The sequence below is a fragment of the Nyctereutes procyonoides genome, unplaced genomic scaffold, assembly GCF_905146905.1.
Source record: "Nyctereutes procyonoides isolate TBG_1078 unplaced genomic scaffold, NYPRO_anot_genome, whole genome shotgun sequence".
Taxonomy (NCBI): domain Eukaryota; kingdom Metazoa; phylum Chordata; class Mammalia; order Carnivora; family Canidae; genus Nyctereutes; species Nyctereutes procyonoides.
In genome coordinates, this window is record NW_026575146.1 from 2,041,901 (window position 1) to 2,055,306 (window position 13,406).

At 37.8% G+C, this 13,406-nt stretch overlaps 1 protein-coding gene across 6 annotated transcripts in view; it reads left to right on the forward strand.

Annotated features, from left to right (window-relative positions):
- The window catches only part of UTRN (utrophin), a 497,690-nt gene that overhangs the window by 136,524 nt on the left and 347,760 nt on the right, over nucleotides 1-13,406 (forward strand). For all 6 annotated transcript variants that reach the window (XM_055311522.1, XM_055311520.1, XM_055311521.1 and 3 more), the window contains 7 exons: nucleotides 39-189; nucleotides 1,390-1,509; nucleotides 3,344-3,445; nucleotides 6,875-6,982; nucleotides 7,269-7,448; nucleotides 8,321-8,490; nucleotides 12,672-12,795. In XM_055311522.1, the coding sequence (XP_055167497.1) occupies nucleotides 39-189; nucleotides 1,390-1,509; nucleotides 3,344-3,445; nucleotides 6,875-6,982; nucleotides 7,269-7,448; nucleotides 8,321-8,490; nucleotides 12,672-12,795 (955 nt within the window). The remainder of the gene's footprint in view (nucleotides 1-38; nucleotides 190-1,389; nucleotides 1,510-3,343; nucleotides 3,446-6,874; nucleotides 6,983-7,268; nucleotides 7,449-8,320; nucleotides 8,491-12,671; nucleotides 12,796-13,406) is intronic.

Sequence of the window (13,406 nt, forward strand, 5' to 3'; positions counted from 1 at the left end):
AAGAGGAGTGGGGCTGATGTGTGTTTGTCTCTGGACAGGCTGCATGATGTGTTGATGGAACTACAAAAGAAGCAGTTGCAACAGCTCTCTGCCTGGTTAACACTCACAGAAGAACGCATTCAGAAGATGGAAACCTGCCCCCTGGATGATGATTTAAAATCCCTACAAAAGCTGCTAGAAGATCATAAAGTAAATCTGGCTCATATTTCTTTATACTGTATCAGATATGAAAAGGCAGCACTTAGCCTTCTCAGGGGCTGATGGCTTCTATCATTAGTGCAGAGATGGGACACTTTGTTCAGTGTTCTATTCAGTGTCTGATAGGGTGGAGTCGGTGGGGGTGTGACTTTCTTAAGTCATGGATGAAAGTGCAGGTAAAATGTTATAGAAGTATGTGTAGTTTTCTTATGAAAGTGCTTAGCATTCATAAGGCTTTCAAGGGTTTTCGTTTTGGACCTGTAAGTGGTTAAGGACCCTAGTCTGTTGACATTAATGCAGGGTGTGGGGAAAGAGGCAAACCCTTAGATTTGTCTGTACCTAATCCTTTAATGAAAGCTGTGCTTTAGGAGCACATCTGATTCTGTGATGTAGTAGGGCATCAAGCATTAGATGATAAATCGAAATTTGGTAGGCAACTTAATTTGGTCACAAACTTAGAAGATAACTTTTCATAGTCAAGGAAAGGCAGAGTGAAATAGCATCTCAGCAAATTATTTGATGAGTTATATTTTTCAGTGGAGTATCTAGATAACTCATTAGATAACTGATAAAACTTCAGAGATAGATTAAGCACAACTCAAGAGGCATTTGCCAACACTGTTGATAGCATTTAAATAGATCACCTATATACAGACATCTTATGGCTTATTGTGCTCTTCCTATAGAAAAGGGGAGAATGGAAGGTCCATATATCCTGAATTGGTTTCCTGGGTAGTTAATCTGAACAGCTTCTGACTTTCCAGTAGCATTCTCCTTACCTCTCCCACCTTACATTTTGCTTCACTTAAATGATCTGACTCTGTATAAGTTTTTTTTTTGTCTTACAAATTCTACATACTTAATTTCTAATATATTTACTCAAGCCATCTAGTCCACTTTTTTTGTTGTTTTTTGTTTTTTTTTGTCAGAACTTGTAATAAGAGTGATGGAATGCTGTTTATGATCTGTTATGGCACTGCATTTTCAACCTGCTTTGGTTCATAATGAAATGTAAAGATGTATCAGGGGCTTGTTTCATTAGTAGAACACTTAGGGTAATGATCAGAAATTTAAACACGATGCCTCATTAAGTGTCCTTAATTACTATAGACAGCTGAGTGGATTTTAAATAGGTAAATGTGAAGAGAGTAGAAATTACCATGTACCTTAATTTTTTTTTTTTTTATCCAGCATTTGCAAAATGATCTTGAGGCGGAACAGGTGAAGGTAAATTCACTAACACACATGGTGGTGATTGTTGATGAAAACAGTGGTGAGAGTGCCACTGCTGTTCTGGAAGATCAGTTACAGGTATGGAACCTGGAGATGGGATGTTCGCAAGGACCTGTGGTCTGAAACCTTGAGATGGCACTTCTGTTCTTCAGCTCCTGTCTCACTGGTCATTTTGGGGAGTACGCTAACCTTTAGTTTGTACTTCCCAGTGGGGGTCTGCCAGCCTGTGGGTTTACAGGAATACCTCAGTATCTTTCTTTTCTTGCTGCCTTTGGGGTGGATGGGCAGGGCTGCTTGTGGTCACCACCTTCCTCATGCAAAATGGAAACAAGATCGGGAAGGATAAGAACCTATTTCAATGGGTGCCCTGCAGACAGACTTCTTGCCCAGAATTGCTTGAGGACTTTGTTAGGATGTAGATTCCTGGGCTCCACACAGACCTAAATCACTGGAAGTGGGGCCAGCGGATCTGCACCTCTGGGTGTATTGAAGTTTGAGGATTTCATCTGTGTAGGACTGAATATCCCTGATTCTTTGTAAAACTATTTTTACAATAGTTTTGGGAACCCCAACAAATTGCTGCTTTTTGCACAAAGTCATTAGTGTATAAATCTTTTTTTTAAAGATTTTATTTATATATTCATGAGAGACACACAGAGAGAGAGAGGCAGAGACATAGGCATAGGCAGAGGGAGAAGCAAGCTCCCTGTGAGGAGCCTGATGTGACTCAATCCTGGGACCCCAGGATCACGCCCTGAGCCGAAGGCAAAGGATAAACCACTGAGCCACCCAGGCATCCCTAAGCCTTTAATAAGAGATTTATTGGCATTTTATTTGAACAGTATTTGAATTACCTGAAATGATTACCAAATGATTTTCAGTCACTTTCAGACTATAATCTTATATGAAATTTTTTCTTTTGTAACATTTAGAGTTGGCCACTGGTTGGGAGACTTTTTGGTGTGGTAGTACTTAGTCATTACAGTAACCTGAGAGCTAGGCATTCATGTCTTGCCTGTTTACTAGTGGGGAGACTGAAATTCAGAAAGGTCACATGATGCCACTGAGCTTTAAGCAGACAGTGAATTTTTATGGCAAGACCAGAGACCTGTCTTTTGGCTCTAACTTCGCTACCCTTCGTATTCTACAAAGCTCACTCTGGTATTAAATATTGAAATAGTACAATATGAATTAAATAATTTTTTTGCACATGTAAATAATACAGAAATTAAATATAACATAATGGTAATCATTATTTATAAAATGGTAATAAAATAATTTGTTGGGAAAGTCATCATGAATAATGATTCTTAAACAACGAAATTTATTTATTTAGCATTGCTAACACCTCTAAGATTCTGTTCTTGATTTTTGTATAACATGAATAGAACAAATCAAACATTTTAAAAAATCTTATAGAAACTCAAAACAATTTTTATAAGGTTAAATTTTTTTTTCGTAATTTTGCTGTTACATATGAAAATTTTCATGGCATGTAAAAGGTGGTTAATTGATGCAATGAATTTTTGAAAAGATCATGACAGCCTGAAAAATTTGAAGCACAAAAAGTAGATAAGTATGCTCTGTTTTGAAGGTATGTGGAAAAATGTCAACTTCCATATAAAAACTACTGATACGGAAAGAGCAAGGATTGAGAGTCAAAAGTTAAAGAGCAGAGTTCTAGTTGTACCACTTTCTTGCTATGTAATAAGGAACAGTTAAATTCTATTGGAAATCAGTTTTTCTCATCTATAAATTTATAGGATTTGTCTGTATTATTTTAAAGCAATTTTTATTAACAATATTCATAAATTTCTACTCTATTGTAAAGAGCTACAGATGTCATGAATTTCTTTAAGGATCATTATTTTTTATGGTTCTGTTGACCAAGGATGGTTTCTTCCCTTCCTAGAAACTTGGTGAACGCTGGACAGCAGTGTGCCGTTGGACGGAGGAACGTTGGAGTAGGCTACAAGAAATTAATATATTGTGGCAGGAATTATTAGAAGAACAGGTATGAAGCTGTCATCCGTAATGGGCAAGACAGATGGTGAAAAGTAACCTCTCTTTAATTATGGCATTATGATAAACTTATTTTCCTTTAAAAATAAAATATACAGGTAATGTTTATTATTTTCAAAATCAGATTTCTGTGCATTTTATAACTGATTAAGTAGCTTATTTATAGAAATCATATTATATGGCTTTATTGTAGTAACACTTAATTTGATGTGTTCATTATTTAGAATGTTAGAATGTAGTTAGACATTCTACTTTCATGATGATGATTTTTTATTGTATTTGTGTTGGGTGTTGTGTTTGAACTTGTCAACCTATCATGTTTAGCTCAGTAAAAAATGCATAATGCATAAATGAATCCATTCAATGCTTTGTGAATTTTAAATCACAATTTTTATTGATTTTTAACCAGAGTAACTACTGAAATTAATAAGAAAATATTATTTAGCAACACTATTAATTTAATACTGGGCCAATACTGTATTTTTTTAAAATAATGATTACTATAGCAAATGAACTTTTGGCACAAAGCTGCCAATTTAAGTTTTCAGTGGGATTGGTGGCCCTTTGCCCATCTTCCATCCTTCCAGAAGAGCAACAATCAAAACAGAATACAAATAAGCAAAAATTTTCTCCCAAAATGTCAAACATTGGTGGTTTTAGAAAATAAGCAGATACTTTATTCCCACATTTCAGTGTCCATTTAGATTCTTTTAAATGCATTTCATTTCTATCCACAAGAAGCAACTATATTCTTTTCAAGGGATAAAAACAAGTGTATGATGTTTTGTGGTTTACTAAATATGGTGGCAGAGAGAACATCTTAAAGAGTAGGTTGCAAAATTTGTCCCAGTATAAATTGTTAATCACTACCTCCTGCCCCCAACCTTTGGCCAGAATTTTCTTATTAAGGATCCTTTGATGAATCTTATTCTAACTTCTGAAATATTTACATTTCACTTCATAAATGTTTACACTTACTTGGACCCTTTTATTCAAAGAGTCATAGAGAATAATTAAATTTTCCTTCAGTAATGACAATGGGAGACATTGATTGCTAGAGAAAACCATTGTGTTATTCTTCTACCAAGGAAAATAATTTTAAATTTGAAATACTTTGAATTTTTCAATTAAAAATATTTTAAAACTAGGGATTGACTAGTATTTTAGCCATTTGTATTACTTTAGATTTAAAACTAACCTTTGAATGGCTTTCTGCTAGTGTTAGGGATAGAAGAAGCTTGTTTAGATGTAGAAATGGAAAAAAAAAAGATGCAGAGTTGGAGCCAACATTGGCACTTAATACAGAGATAATTTGCTTTTGCGTGGAAGGAGACCAAAGAAAATGGAATCTGAACTAAAAAAGTCTTTCAAGGACTTTCACTTGGTTGTAGAGGCTTTAAGTTAGTTAGAAATGGGCTCTGGGGGATGCCCGGGTGGTTCAGTGGTTAGGCACGTCTGCCTTTGGTCCAGGGCGTGATCCTGGGGTCCTGGTATCAAGGCCTACATTGGGCTCCCTGCATGGAGCCTGCTTCTTCCTCTGCCTGTATCTCTGCCTCTGTCTCTTTCTGTGTCTCTCATGGATAAATAAATAAAATCTTAAGAAAAAAATAGAAATGGGCTCTGAGAATTAGTTCCAACCTTATGCAAGATAGACTGATTTTAAGTGTGGCACGCAGGATATCCCATAAAAGATTCCAACCTACTTTTCCAACTTTAATTTTCCCTCCTTCTTCCATGTACCTAGGTTCAAACCCTGAATTCCCACTTTGTGACCCATTCCTAGATTGTCAATGTTACGAGATTAGTGCTGTTTCTTTTTTTCACTGTTCTATTCCCAGTGCACAGCACATCACAGATTCCTTGTGGTTTGTGGTATTGTTTGGTTCTCGTGTTTTTGAAAGAGTATATTTCATTTGTTTTATAGCCTCTCTGCTTTTAAGGTGTGATATCTGCTATGGAATGTCTTTTTACCAGTTTTTTAATTTTAAATTTTATTTTTGAGTTCTCTTCTTCCTCAAGGAACATGAAGTCATCTGTAAACTACCTCTCTCTCCCCCACTATCCTGAAACTGGAAGTCATCTCATCTTTTTTAGAATTGCCGTAACATTTCATGTGTGTGTGTATGTGTGTGTGTGTGTGTGTGTTTGTATGTATTTAATTACCAGATTAAAATATAATGCAGACACCATTATATAATACTATATTTTATATTATATAATACATATTTTTATATATTATAAATACAAAATAAGCTATTATATACATGTTTTGCGATATTTGTACTTTCTTTTGCCACAGTTATTTCTGTACATATTTTATCAGCTTCACTCTATTGAGGACAGGATCTGTATTTGCTATTTAATTTCTTAATCTTCATTTTTTTGGCATAATATACAGGAAAGGAATAGTGGTTAAATAAAAAGATAAATAAAACAGCTGGAGAAAGAATTGATTCCACTGCTAACACAGACCCAAGATTTTTCCCTCCAACTATATAGAAAAGAGCTTTTGCAGCAGATATTATATTTTGGGAAGAATTATCCCAAGTAGCCATATGGTTTTCCATACCTCTTTCATGTTTATCTTTGTACAATGTTAAACATCTTCTGCATGTTGATCAATGAGGTTTAAATATCTTTATGTTGACTTTGGACTATCCTTAAACTTTATCTTCTCATCACAATTGCTGCTGAACCTGGAACATTAGTGTGGTTTTCCTGAATGATGCTATGGAAAAATCATTGGCTTTGGGATGTGAGTCTTTGATCTGATTCTCTCATTAACTAGCCAAGTGATCTTGGATATATAATGGCTTATCTCTCTGTACTCCCTAAAATGAGGGTCTGGGACAGGACGATTTCCAAGCTTCCTTCTGCCTCTAGAGAGTTATGATGTGATTCTTTTGGAGATTTAGACAGTTGTTGAATTTAGCTTTTTAGATCCACCTACCTCCCTGAGGATAAGGTTTAATTACCCAGGTCTGGGGCTAGTGTCAGGATGATCTGTTGCAAATCTGAGAAGAATAATATATTCAAGAAAGATGTATTTCTAGGCCATTCATGCCTTGACCTTGGTTATTTTAAGTCCTTCCTACCCTAGGTAAGAGTGAGGCCTCACACTGAGGGGGGCACTTGACGGGATGAGCACTGGGTGTTATTCTGTATGTTGGTAAATTGAACACCAATAAAAAATTAATTTATTAAAAAAATAAACAAAAAATAAACATAGGGAGGACTAAGGAATGCTTAAGAAAATCATATATCTGAAGGACAAAAAAATTAATTTCATTTGGACCGAAAAAAAAAAAAAAAGAGTGAGGCCTCAACTGGCATAAAAGTTAGAGATTTGGGGACTTGATTGAATTAAATTACCAATGATTCTCCAAATATATTTCTTTCTAACTTTTGTTATTACTTGTAGTGCTTGTTGAAAGCTTGGCTAACTGAAAAAGAAGAGGCTTTAAATAAAGTCCAGACGAGCAACTTCAAAGACCAAAAGGAACTAAGTGTCAGCATCCGACGATTGGCTGTAAGTGGTGTCAGTGTCAGCATCTGTCTTGACAGCCTGTGATATTCTAATGTGTTATATCATTAGTTAATGCAGTTTAGTGAATACAGGTTATGACCCATTACCCAGCACTAGAATTCTGCCCAGTAATGACCTAGAACCGGGACTCTTCTGTTTTAGTGTTAGTGAACTGCATGGCCAATACATTTTACTATAAAATGTATGTTTACATTTCCTGACTGAAGAGCAGGAATATAGAGAGAGTCCTTTTAAGAGGGAATCATCTAATAAATATTTGAAATCCTAGATTTTGAAGGAAGACATGGAAATGAAACGTCAGGCATTGGATCAGCTAAGTGAGATTGGCCAGGATGTGGGTCAATTAGTTGATAATCCCAAGGCATCTAAGAAGATCAACAGTGACTCAGAGGAACTAACTCAGAGATGGGATTCTTTGGTTCAGAGACTAGAAGATTCCTCTAACCAGGTACTTTTTGCTTTGGATTGTATGTTATACCATGAAGTAGAAATTAAATATTCAGGTTAGTTTTAGTTTTTATGAAATAGAAGAATAGTAGGTAAACTGCAAAGTAAAGAGAAGGTTTCTTGCACCTCTCTTACCATAGTATTGAAAAATTGACATATAAAAAATCTTTACTTTTCTGCAGTAAATTTTAATAGATCTTCAACACACTCCTTAATATCCAGTAATTTAACTCTTAGTAAACTGATGACACTTAGACATGAATCCATTAAATCATCTTTAAATCATAAATAATCATATTAATTTAAAAAATATATTAGTGAATTGATTGAAAGTACAACTTTGGTTTGTACGTGGATGTTCATAGCAGTATCATTTATAATAGTGCAAAAGTGAAGCCGCCCAAATGTCCCATAGATAGATGGATGGATAAACAAATATGGTATATTCATGCAATGGAATATTATTTGGCAGTTAAAAAGCATAAAGTACTGACACATGTTACAGTGTGAATGAATCTGGAAAATGTTACATAACCACAAGAAGCCATGCACAAGATTAAAAGCACTGTAACTCTTTCTATACAAAATGTCCCAAGTAGGCATATCCGTAGAGATAGTAAGTAGATTAGAAGTCACCAGAGCCTGGTGGGGGAGAGTGGATGGAGTGTTGGACTATTAATAGGTATGGAGTTTCTTTTGAGGAAATGATAAAACTGTTCTGTGGTGAGAATGTATGGATGGTTGCACAACTCTGAAAAAAATGTTAACTACTGAACTGTGTATTTTCAAAGGGAGAATGACATGGCATGTGAATTATATCTCAATAAAGCTGTGACAAAACCTTAAAACATCTGGCTGATTTATATACTTCAGGTGACTCAGGCTGTGGCAAAGCTGGGGATGTCCCAAATTCCTCAGAAGGATCTTCTGGAGACTGTTCGCGTAAGAGAACAAGTAACTACAAAAAGGTCTAAGCAAGAACTGCCTCCTCCTCCTCCCCCAAAGAAGAGACAGATTCCTGTGGATATTGAAGCTAAGAAAAAGTGAGAACAGATAGAGGAATTTTCTAAACATTGTACTGCACATCATGACTTTTGTACTGATCACTAATCATATGCAGTCTTAGATGTAATTTTTTTTTAGATGTAATTGTTATGGAAATTCAACCCGTAACAAACCCCTGAGTCTTTTGAGAGTGTTCTCCTCCACTCTGGCCAGGCACCTAAATGGTCTCAGGTGATTTTATTTATCCTGTGTTCAATCTGGAACACATATTGGGTTCTGTGTGACAGAACCCTTCCTTCTTCCTTTCCATTGTCTACCTTGGGAGGATGGGACTGTCCATGATTCCTCATTTATTCTTTCTTTCACTGTGAGAATCTTGTCTATTTTGCTTTAGACAGAGCTCCTTATTCTCTGCACCTCTTCTTGCCATTCAAAAATACTTAATGCAGGGTAGTCATTCCTTTGTAGTCTCCCTCCTCCTCATACTTACCCACATTTTCTTTCTTCCTTTGTTAATTCTTTTGTCAGATTCACTAACACATTCTTTATGTTTGGCTTAAAGATCCATCTTTGACATAAAATGTCTTTTTTGTGTCTTATTGATTCAGAGGAAACTCAGGCTCTTTAGAAAAGGACTAATCACAGCTGATGGAAATTGAACATTTCCTAATGGCAGCTACTCTGTTGAGCTGTGCTGTGTGACAGCACGGTAATGTACCTCACATGCGCTATAGCAGCGGCGTCGTACATCAGCCCTTCTATTCTCTCCCTTTTATGGGAGAATCCCTGTGCTTGGCTAAATGGGCAATTATTTTGGGCCCGAATAAAAATGATATGATTTCCCCAATGTAGCTCTTGTTAGGCGAAGTGGGATTCCAATTTTACTGGATGATTTTCATTTTGATCATAAGGCTGTGTTTCGGTCTCCCACCAGCATCTCCCTGCACCCCCAGAGTACCTCCAAGGTGCAAGCGTCGGCAGCGGGGCCTTTGCTTTTGGAGCCAAGGCAGCCCAGGAAGAAGATGCTTCTGATGTTCAGATTGCCATAGATCTTTTATCTGAGTGTTTATTTTCTGCCAGGTAGATCTGGTGGTGTGTCCCACCAGTGTTGACTCCATGCATTCAGAAGCAGGGAAGGTTGTAAAAGACTAGGGGGTGGGGGGCATAACTCTAATACCTTAAACACGATCATGTTGTAGAGAGTGTGTTCTGCTGCAAGAAACAGAATGCTGTACCAAAAGTGACCTAAACAGTGAGGTCATCAAGTCACATTACAATAAATCTGGAGACAGGGCATTTTGATGGGATGGTGGGATTTGGCCTCCTGCCACCCTGCCTTTCCAGGTCCTTTGGCTTTTACCATCAGGCTTGTCCTCTCTTGGTCCCAAGATCCTGCCGGAGCACTGGGTATAACATCTTTGTAAAACCTGAAATATGTGTAGGAAGGGCAGTTTTCCCTTATTTGTCTTTTTTCTTCCCTCTTCCTCTCTCCCTCTCCCTCTTTGTCTCTCACCTCCCTCTCCCCCTCTCCCTCTCCCTCTCTCTCTCCTTTTTTATTTTTATTTTTAAAAAATTTTTATTTATTTATGATAGGGAGAGAGAGAGAGAGAGAGAGAGAGAGAGAGAGAGAGAGAGAGAGGCAGAGACACAGGCAGAGGGAGAAGCAGGCTCCATGCACCGGGAGCCCGACATGGGATTCGATCCCGGGTCTCCAGGATCGCGCCCTGAGCCAAAGGCAGGCGCCAAACCGCTGCGCCACCCAGGGATCCCCTCTCTCCTTTTTTAAATCAGGGAGAAAGACTCTGTCTGGAAGACATGGGCTAACTTCCCCCGTGGTCTCACTGGCCAGGATTCAGTCACTTGCCCAGCCCTTTGGATGCATGGGAGGTTGAGACTCGCTGGCTGGCCTTTTTGGCCCTGTAATTGTGTTCTGGAGGACTGGACAGCAGAGAGAAGTGTGGGGAAGGGAGTGTGTGTTGGTTGGGCAACCAGCTGTGAGTACCAGTCTTCCAGTCCATGATTTGATTGATGCAGAACTTCCTTCAGTTAATTCCTGGGGAAATAGGAGCTAGTGTATATGCAGTTCATTATGATAAAAGGCAGTGAGATCTCATTATTAGAAAGGTTAGTTTTGTGGGCAGCCAAAGTCCACCCCATCCACATCTACCCATGTATACTAGTTCTGCTTTTGGGCCCTCTTCAGTAGGTGCCTCATCAGTATGGAAGGGGTTTTCATGTTTCCATTTATGTTGGCCTACAGTGTAGAGTATCCTTAACCATGCTGGGTATTAGATGTCTTCCAGACCCTTTAATAGTTTCAGTCTGCTGTAGGAACAGCTATTGGCTGGTCTTAAAATGGGCTGTCAGAGCAGATGCCAGCTTAGTATAGTTTCTAATACATGTTTCAGAAATGACAGTTTATTTCCCCTTCTCTTGGTGCTGCTGGTGGCTTTTTTTTTTTTTTAACCAGCTCAAGGTCCAGAGGGACAACTCTTTCATATAATTGAGATCTCTGTTAACATGACCTGAGACCATTCCTGCTCTGTAAAAGCCAAATATTCATAATTCACTAGAAACACGTTAAGCTGTATCCCAAAAAGAATCAGACAACCTGTGCTTACCTTAAAGTACCTAAAATTACCCAGAAGTTGTTTTGAGAAGGCCTGTAGGGAGTATACTGGTGAGAAGGATGGATTGCCTGGTTTGAACCCAAGCTCCACCATCTATAGCTTCGTGGTCCGGGGCAGTCATTTCAAACCTCCATGAGCTCAGTTTTTTGTTTTTTGTTTTTTGTTTTTTTTTTTTTTTTTTTTTTTTTTTTTGCATTTAAAGGGATAATAATAGTAAAGGCATCTCAGGGTTGTTGAGAGGATTACTTGAGTTAATAATACACACAAAGCCCTTAGCAAAGGGCCGGGCATGTGGCCGACAACCTGTGAGTGCTTCTCTCTTGCCCCTCCTCACTGGTTTCCAAGGGCCTTCGGGTTTGTCCATGCTTTTTCCTTCCTATCGTCATGTTTCAGTTCTGGCTGCTGGTACTACCGCAGCATATTATTTGCTGTTCTAGCCTCTCTTTATTCTTTCTGCTCAGTGAACACTAGAAGATAAATACGATCATGCCAGTCCTGTGCTTTTAAGCCTTCACTGGCTCTCTGTTGCCCTTCGATTGTGCCCAGACTCCTTAATCAGTCTTGCAGGGCTTTCCAGGAACTGGCTGGTGTGGCTCTCTGCCACATGGGCAGTTGTCCTTCCCTGCTGGGTACTCATGATTCCAGCCATGCCTAGCCACTTGCTGTGTGCAGAGAGTGGTCCTCCTTTTCTTTGTTCTCCCTTTGCAAGGAAAAGTCCTGTGCATAATGCTGCTGTTATGCTCCATGAGGCCATCCCTTCCTGACTAAATTAGGAGCCATTACTATGAATTCCTGGAATTAGCACCTCTTGTGATTGCTTGGTATTTTCCATTGCTCCTACTAGATCAGAAGCTCCATAAGGGCTGGGATTGTGTCTGATTCACCTTTGTTTCAAGAGCCTGGTCCAGGGGCACCTGGGTGGCTCAGTGGTTGAGTGTCTGCCTTCAGCTTAAGGCATGTTCCATGATCCCAGGGTCCTGGAATGGGAGCTCTATATCAGGCTCCCTGCTCAGCAGGGAGTCTGCTTCTCCCTCACACTACTTTTGTGCTCTTGCTGTCTGTCGCTTGCTCTCATTATCTCTTCCCCTCTCAAATAAATAAATAAAATCTTAAAAAAAGAAAGTCCAGTCCAGTGCCTGGCATATGCTGGACTCAATTACTATGTTAAAGTAAAGAAGGCATTAACTTTAAGACTATCTGTACCTGCTGTTTTTCTGTTATTTTCTAATCAAATCTTTTTCCTTTTCTACAGTTTATAAAAATACAAATGATTTCTTACAAAGTTTAAAAATTATATAAGTATTTAAAAAACTATTTGTTAAAATACAAGTAATTTCTTACAAAGTTTAAAAATTATTTAAGTATTTAAAAAACTATTTGTTAACATTACAATACGATTCCTCTTATCAAACTTTTAATTGTAATTGTGTGATTTTAATTTGTGTGGTTACTCTATGTCTGTGTTGCCTTTTTTTGAGGAATATTTAGAACACGTGCCTGGTGGGTATTTTGCTTGCTCTCTATCTTGAGCCCAGTGAAACAATAGAAGGTTAGGAATGACAAATAGTAACATTTGAATCTTAAATCAGGTTTGATGCTGTAAGTGCAGAGCTGTTGAACTGCATTTTGAAATCAAAGACTGCCATTCAGGCTGCAGAGATAAAAGGGTTTAAGAAGATGCAAGAGACTTCAGAAATGAAAAAGAAGTTGAAGGTAAAACATAAAACAAAAATATCCCAGTGAATAAAATATTTCATCGGGTTTGATTTGCTGTTGACATAAAGGTGTGATGGGATCCAAAGGCTTCCTGTAAAATAAATGTAGCCAGAAGGTAGCTGTTAGAACACTGTAGTAAATTTTGAATAAGTCAAGCTGGCTGGCATTCAGATCCTTGTGTGGAGGGAAGAATTTTTTTGCCTCTTTTTTCTTAACCTCTGAGATGTACAGGAAGGAACACTTCTAACACTTCTAAATACTTTTTTTTACATTGATTAGATCTACCTTAATCTAGTCCCTAATAATTTATGACTTTGTGTATGCTGAAGATATTTTGCTCTCTGAATATAACAAATTATTTCAATTCTCAAAATCCCTTTGATATGTTTTCTTTAGAGAAGAGACACATTCAAAAAATAAATACTGTTAAAATGTCTGAGATCTTAACTCTACAACTTTGAACCTCACGTGTGTTATTGTAAATTGTGACAGGAGATTGTAGTGACATGTCTTTGGTGTTCATTAAGTGTGTGTGCATCATTTCATGAAGTGTTTCAACACCTAGAGCACGTCTGTAGTCCATCTGGTCTACGTTGATGATGGAGTTT